The sequence below is a fragment of the Antrostomus carolinensis genome, unplaced genomic scaffold (assembly GCF_000700745.2).
Source record: "Antrostomus carolinensis isolate BGI_N321 unplaced genomic scaffold, ASM70074v2 scaffold22180, whole genome shotgun sequence".
Classification (NCBI taxonomy): Eukaryota; Metazoa; Chordata; class Aves; order Caprimulgiformes; family Caprimulgidae; genus Antrostomus; species Antrostomus carolinensis.
Genome location: NW_010286730.1, coordinates 1 through 7616, shown reverse-complemented (window position 1 = coordinate 7616; position 7616 = coordinate 1). Strand labels below are relative to the sequence as shown.

The window sequence follows — 7616 nt, the reverse complement described above, 5'->3', positions numbered from 1 at the left end:
GCTGCTGCCCATCTTCAGAAGAAAGAAGGCTTGAGCAGCGGGAGGAGGAGGATCCAGCGCGGGCTGCGGTCCCCCACCACCACCCTTCCCTGTGGGGCAACGCCGGCGGCTCCAGAGGCAGCCTCAGTGCCAAGGGTCTGCTCCGTCCTGCCCACGCTCCTCCCGGTGCCCCCACTGCTGCGGTCACTTCATCCTTCAAATAGAGTTCACTGAGTTCTTGAAATAAAGCTGCCACTTTTCACAACTCGCCGTGCTTGGGTCCCACTCAGTCTCCTGTGCAAGGCAAGGACTTCTGTGCCCAGCACCTGCACAACGGGGCCAGGCAGGGAATGAGGGGACAAAGAGACACTGCAAAGGGCTGAAACTGCCTGGTCAGAGAGGAGGGGGAGAAGGGAACACAGGTCCCCGGGGGCTGGAGGCCTTGGGGACAGCAGTTGGAAACACGAGGTGTCTTAGGCTGGCTGCTGGTGAGCTCCCTGTATGTGTGTGTGTTTGTACAATGCACCAGTGAGCTTCAAACTGGACTCTCGTGACACCAGTGGCTGGGTAAGGAGCTCAACAACCAGCCAGAGAGATTCCACGGACTGAATTTCCATCCTGTTAGTTGAGGAATTTATGAACATGTGCATATGAACCTGGGGAGTGAAGGTGTTTATGTTTCACTAGAGAAGATCCGATCCTGATCATCTGGAAGGGCAGCAAAGGACTGGGCTGTGCACACTGGTGTTAGTGGTGGCTCTGCAGCGTGGGTGCTGGGAAGGGCCTTGCTCTGCCTCATGTCAATCTGCTTTGCTGGTCACTTTAATTGTGCAGGTCCCTGTGTGTGTTTGTGTACCCGGCTCTTGGAAACGCCGCGTAAAGCTCCTGAGCACACGCATGGGAACAGCAGCAGCCACATCCATCAGGCTGGGGCAGGACAAGCCTCCTGGGTGGGAGAGTCCACCTGATTCAGCTGGACTGGACTGGAAAGGAGCAATCCCCCGTGTTCAGTACCGGGTCTGGCTGCGCCGTAACAGAACGGGGAAGGAAACCCAAAGAACCTGTGCCGCAGAGATCAGGGGTGGCCAGCGAGGCAGCACTGGCCAGGCTGTGACAGCCGTGGGGAGGGCTGGCAATTGGACCTTCACTGCATCCTAACTGGACAGCCCTGTAACAAACAAGCAGGAAGGATGCGAAAGCTCAAAGCTTTATTAAAAAAAATTCTTTACTGTTTTGTTTTCTCCAGTAGGTGCCATTAAAGCATCTGGGCAGGACCCTTCCCTGCAGGCCCAAGGGTGGCTGAGCTCTCCTGGCAGGCAGGCTTTGCCTTGAAGAAGCATTGGGGCAACTACGAACCACGTGGGAGCTCTCGCCCTTTCCTTCACAGTGATGTGCAGTGGCTACGGCTGACTCCAGGAACACCCCAGCCAGTCTCCCAGAGGAGGGGAGAGGCCCAGCTGCCCATCCCCAGAGCTCTCGGGGCACGACAAAAACCGCTTTTCTCTGAGCAGGGCAGTTCTAACCAGCCCCAGAAATCTAGAGCAAAGGGAAAGAACAGACTCGGGATCCGGGGCTCAGGCTGATGGGGGCTTCTCTTCAGGGCAGCTCTCCTCTTTATCTGACAAAGTCTCACTCTTCTTCTGCAGGTCAAAGCTCTGGAAAGGAGCAGGACAAGGAACTGCTGAGAAGCATGAGAGCAACAGCTACATTCTGCTGTGGTTCTTTCAAATTCAGTCCAGGGTAGTGTGGGCTCTTCAGAGGGTCACCACCTCACCCCTTCCAACCCAGACACCAGCAGCACACAGACCCCACGCTGTCACCAGCACAGGGCAAACCCTTCCATGCTGACAAAGTCTCACCCTTTGCCACAGGCTCTGCTTTCCCTGAGGGGAAAAAAGAGCAGAGCTGCTAATCACTGAGGACTGCAGTACTAGAGCCTCTCTTACCTCCAGTTCTCGCATGACCTCATCCATGAAATCTCCTGAATTCTCTTTGTAAGCCACTGCCAGTTTGATAGCATCATTGAAGAGCTGGTGAGAAGGAGAATGACGCTTGTCACTCAAGGTAAGGGGCACTGGCTTCCTGTAACATATGGAAACTGTTCCCACACCCCCAGGAAAAAAAAACCCAAACCAAAGCAAACCAGAAACCCCTCTGCAACTGCCTACAGCTGCCAGGACCTCACAGGCAGCCACACGAGCCCGTTTTCTGCTCTCTGTGCCTACAGCCGTCTCCAGGAGCGTGGACTGTGCAGGGCTCTCAGGGATGCTGAGCCAAAGAGCTGTGTTTTACCTTCACTACGTTGGTGCCATCTGCAGCAGACACAAAGTAAAAGGGCAAACTGAACTTCCGGGCAAAGTTGAAGCTTTTCTGGGTCACCTTCATATCCGCTGGGGACAAACAGAGGAGAAGCGGTCAGTAAGACATCACTGCAGGCAGATGCCAGCACAGGCAGGAGTGGTGGGAGAGCTGGAGACCAGAGCCTGCTCCAGCTGCCCAGGCCTCCTCACTGCAGTACCAGGCTGGGAGAGTCCTCCCCAAAAGCTACAGGGCTTCAAAAGCAACAGCATCAGCAAACTCAACAAGGAAAGCGTTCTTGGTTCATCCATGGTGCTCCACTACATTAGAGACGGATTCTGATGTGCCATAAATAAATAAACAATGCTTTGGGTTCAGAACACGTTCATGAGCTCACTGTGCAGCATCTGAGCATGTTCTCCAGTCACATCCCCACGGTTTTTGCTGCGTGTCCAGGTGACTGGGACACCGCTGCCAGTACTCATCATGCCTCCCCCTCCAGTTTGGCCTTTTTAACCAGAACTCCCGCTGCCCTGACGCCGTGTTACGTTCCCAGGAGCCAAGGCCACGCCTGACTCTACAGATGACTCAACTGTGCTATATTTTTACTGAACAGGCCCAGCTACCCCGACCTCCGCAGGCCAGAGGCTTTGCTTGGGAACAAACCTGCTGCGTATTTACAGGACGTGCTGACACAGCCAGGTCAGAAGAGAATCACACCACAATCCCGAGAGGCTGGAAGAAGAAGATACACTCACCATCAATTTTGTTGGCCACCACAATACACGGAATCTCTGGGCGGAATTCTCGCAGCTCCTTGTACCAGCTGTTTAAGTTCTTGTAGGTGACTTTCCGCTGCACATCAAACACCTTCCAAAAAAGAACCAGTTATCATGGGGCCACCAGCAGGACAGCTCCTGATCAACCCACTGCACCCACCACCAGTCCGTCAACACAGGAAACTGCCCTTTGTTAGAGAGGATGAAAGAGAAAAGGGAGACTCTCCAGCAAGCCCTGGAACATGCAGCCAGCCCCTTTCTCTGCACAATGCAAGAAACAGCCCCAATTTTCCTTTACTTTCTCATTTTGCACCCTGACAAGCGCTCTGTCGCTCATCGCAGTGAACAAGGACTGGGAGAAATCTGTTCTGCCAAGTGGGGTCTGATGTGAGGCTTCTCTGCTTCACAATTCAATTCAAATACCAGTGGAGTTGACTGATGCTCACAAGTGATGAGAAACAGTGGGAAGTTGGAGCAACAGGAGAAACCAGGAGACGCAAGCAGGTTAGGACTCAGGAAACAAGACTGATTGGAGCTAACAAACGGGAAAGGCAAAGGGCAGGAAAAGAGAAAGGGCAGAAGACCAGAAAAGACCGTGTCCTGTGTAGCAACCCTGCAGAACATGTTTGTACCACATCACAGCACAGAACAAGACCGGAATGTCCTCTCCCTCGTACCACCTCTGACAGGACTGCTTCTAAAGGCCTTGGACATGGTCCTCCACAACATCCTTCTCTCTAAATTGGAGGGATACGGATTTGATGGGTGGACTGTTCAGTGGATGAGGAATTGGTTGGATGGTCACATCCCGAGGGTGGTGGCCAATGACTCGATGTCCAGACCGAGATCGGTGACAAGCGGTGTCCCTCGGGGTCCATACTGGAACCAGTACTGTTCAATATCTTCATCAATGACAGAGACAGTGGGATCGAGGGCACCTTCAGCAGATTTGCTGATGACACCAAGCTGAGTGGTGGGGTTGACACGCCTGAGGGACCGGATGCCATCCAGAGGGACCTGGAGAAGCTGGAGAAGTGTTGAACCTCCTGAGGTTGAATCAGGCCAAATGCAAGGTCCTGCACCTAGGCTGGGGCAATCCCTGGTATCAATACAAGCTGGAGGATGAAGAGATGGAGAGCAGCCTGGTGGAGGTGGACTTGGGGCTACTGGGGCATGAAAAGCTGGACATGAGGCAGCACCGTGCGCTGGCAGCACAGAGGCCAATAACCGTGTCCTGGGCTGCACCCAGAGCAGCGTGGGCAGCAGGTGGAGGGAGGGTTTCCACCTTCCCGGAAACACAGTGACTAAAGCAAGGAAATTTTGAAGACAGCCAAGCTAGGGAATGTAGTAAGAGTGCTATCAGGAAAGAGAGAAGAGACCTAAACGTGCCCAAGACACTGGTTTTATCTGGTAAGAGAAGAAAGAACAATATAGGAAAGTTTTTTAAAGCACTGGAGGAGACAAGAAATATAAGGCAGCGTAATCATAAAAGGTGCCACACAGGCCATGTGTCCTCTGGGATGGTTATCAGTGAAAACTCCATCAGATCTCAGCTGAGACTCCACCCTTACCATGATACAAGCATGAGCCTTATGGTAGTAGGACGCATGCATGCTCTGGAACCTCTCCTGTCCAGCTGTGTCCCAGAAGTCTGTAAGACACAAAAAACAAGCTTAGAATTACACAATTTTCCAAGTCCTGTTCTCCTCATAACTTAAACCCAGGATGCAAAGCCCAGTCCATCTACTCAGGGTCACAAATTAGGTTTCACCTCAGTAATCTGAAACATTCCAGGGCTAAGAGATAATGCAAAACTAGGATCTCTCCTTAGCTAGGCTTAGCTACGAGTTGTGCTGATACTAAACGTCCTAGCAAAAGAGAAGTCATGGGTGGCCGTGACGTACCAAGGACAGTAAGACAAAGCTCGTCCAAAGCTCAGAGTGATAACGATGTGCGGCACCTTGTCACTAGAGATGACAACAGGAAACAAAACCTGCAATTCCTGAAACAGCTTCATTTCTGACACAGTGATACACAGCCAGGTGCCTGCCACAGGAAATGTCCCGTCTCCTGTCACAGTCTAACTCTGCTCCTTCCAGGGACACGACTCGTTCTGAAATCATCCAGGGAAAGTAAGTTACCCTGAGACAGACAGGTCCCAGTTCGCTAAGTTCCCTGTAGACTGGGAAGCAAACCTGAGCAATCATCAGCATTTTAATTCCTGTTTCTGATTGTCCATCTGTGGAGAATCAGGCTCCCTGGGGCTACAAACAGAGGCAACTTGGGCAAGAGTAGAAGTGGAGGGACGTGCTCGCCCTGCACTGACGAGCACCGGCCCTGAACGATGGCAAGAGCTGAGCAACCTGCCCACCCTGCAAAAGACACGATGGTTCGTGGTCTCACACTCACATCAATCAAGTGATGGAGTGGGGCAGAGGCCTCACAGCCAGTAAAGCTACTGCTTCAGTAAAGCTGGAAGGACCAGCACACCACCAACAAACAAAGGCTGAGAGAAACCCGGTGGTATTTTGTGATAAGATCATCGAGGCTGGACAGATCCAGAGAAAGAATGTAAATGTTCTATAAACCTGAAATCCAGCAATCGGTACATGCACCCAGAGTAATTAACCAGTCAAAAATACTCAATAAAAGGACGATAAAGAATAGGAAGATTGTGTTAAAATGTATTGAAACCCCAGCAACTAAAATAGTAGATCTCCTAAAGCCATCTGTGGCATGGAGTTTTAGAACTGGTGCTGACAGGCAGCTAAGTCCCACTGGAGACTATTTTGTAATTAGCACATGGCACATTTCTTCTCCCTTACTGACAGTAATTAATTTACTGATAAACTTATGGACTTACACTGACAGACTAAAGGAGCCTGGAGACAGTTTCATCCTATCAATCTGATATAACATCGAGCTCGCAGGCAAGAGCAAGCCCACTCCACTCTCCCTGTCTTTGCCCACGCATCTCCACCCGTCCCTCTGCCCAGCACTGGCGTGTCCCAGCCTCCCTGGTGAAACCTGTTAGGAAGCCAAATGAGCAGAAACTCACTCACTTATTTTGGGAGTGGTGGTTAATGTGCACGGTCAGCTTGACAATGGACAGGAGCAGGCCTGTCAGTGAACCCTGGTGGTACACAAGGGAGAAGGACTGCAGCTCTCATGGGCAGTGATAAATCTTAATTAGCTTAATTTCATCAGGACGCTGCATCCCAAGCAACAAGCACTGTGACTAACTGAGCAACAAGCTAAATCAGGATTCTTGCAGCGATTATTTTGACAGATATTCAGTTCCTTGAAAAAAAAACCCCAAAGATAATCTTTGATTGAGATATCCCCTTGCCTGGAAGTCAAATGTAGAAGATTGCTGGCATACCTGAAGAACCTGAGAACTGAGCAGTGACCTGGCCTGAGAGATGAGGAGAGTTCTGGCCCATCCTCTACCTACACTTCAGCAAGGCTTCAGCACTGCCTCCCACAAGAGCCTCACACAGAAGTTGTTCTGTGGGCTGGATGAGCAGACAGTGAGGTGGACTGAAACCTCTCTGAGTGTCCAGCCAAGAGGGCAGTGACCAGTGACTTGGAGTCTATTTGGAGGCCAGTAACTTAGCAGTGCTCCCCAGGGGTCAATACTGGGTCCAGTCCTGGTCAACATCTTCATTAATGATCTGGATGGGGCAGTTGCATCCTCAGCAAGTCTGCAGACCACACAAAACCAGGAGAAGTTGCTGATACACCAGAGGGTTGTGCTGCCATCCAGAGGGACCTGGACAGGCTGGAGAAATGGGCTGACAGAAACTCCATGAAGTTCAACAAGGAGAAATGCAAAGTCCTCCACCTGGGAATAACCCCACAGCAGCAGTTGATGCTGGGGACCACCTAGCTGGAAAGGGAAGGGCCCTGGGGTCCTGGCTGACACCAAGCTGACTGGGAGCCAGCAAGGTGTCCTTGCCACAAAGGAGGCTACGAGGATCCTGGGTGACATCAGGCACAGTGTTCCTTTGCCTCTGCTCAGCACTGGTGTGGCCACACCTGGAGTGCTGTGTCCAGTTCGGGAAGAACAGGAGAGACATGGACATACTGGAGAGAGTCTGATGAAGATCCGTGAAGATGATGAAGGAACTGGAGCAGCTCTCCTGTGAGGAAAGGCTGAGAGAGCTGGGATAGCCTATAGCCTAGAGCAGAGAAGGCTCAGGGGGATCTCAGCAATGAGTATAAATACCTGAAGGAAGAGCATAAAGAAGATGGAGCAAGGTTCTTCCCAGTGGTGCCTGGTGACAGGACCAGAGGCAGTGGCACAAACACAGGAGGTTCCCTCTGAACATCAGGAAACACTTTTCCACTGTGAGATTGACCGAGCGCTGGCACAGGCTGCCCAGAGAGGCTGTGAAACCTCCCCCCTCGGAAATACTGAACAGCCACCTGGACATGGTCCTGGGCAACTGGTGTTGGTGGTTCTGCTTGAACAGGGGGTTGTACAGGATGAGTCCAGAGGTCCCTGCCAGTCTCAACAGAATCCCAGCATGGTCTGGATTGGAAAAGCCCTTTGAGATC

At 51.8% G+C, this 7616-nt stretch overlaps 1 protein-coding gene across 1 annotated transcript; it reads right to left on the bottom strand.

The window, feature by feature from the left end:
* Positions 1-1553: 1553 nt before the first annotated feature.
* On the bottom strand, positions 1554-5385 carry LOC104518102 (rab-like protein 2A). Its single transcript, XM_010177172.2, has 6 exons — positions 5379-5385; positions 4628-4707; positions 3036-3147; positions 2272-2369; positions 1926-2009; positions 1554-1634 (listed from the first exon to the last, which is right to left on the bottom strand). Exons 2-6 carry the CDS (start codon positions 4667-4669, stop codon positions 1554-1556), a joined length of 417 nt encoding a protein of 138 aa, XP_010175474.1. The 5' UTR covers positions 4670-4707; positions 5379-5385.
* Positions 5386-7616: the final 2231 nt, after the last annotated feature.

Coding starts and splice junctions, on each gene's coding strand:
- LOC104518102 (XM_010177172.2), bottom strand. CDS start 4,669: ATGCATGCGTCCTACTACCATAAGGCTCATGCTTGTATCATG. Junction 2,010..2,271: donor ATGGCACCAACGTAGTGAAG/GTAAAACACAGC, acceptor CCTTCTCACCAG/CTCTTCAATGATGCTATCAA. Junction 1,635..1,925: donor AGGTCATGCGAGAACTGGAG/GTAAGAGAGGCT, acceptor GCTCCTTTCCAG/AGCTTTGACCTGCAGAAGAA.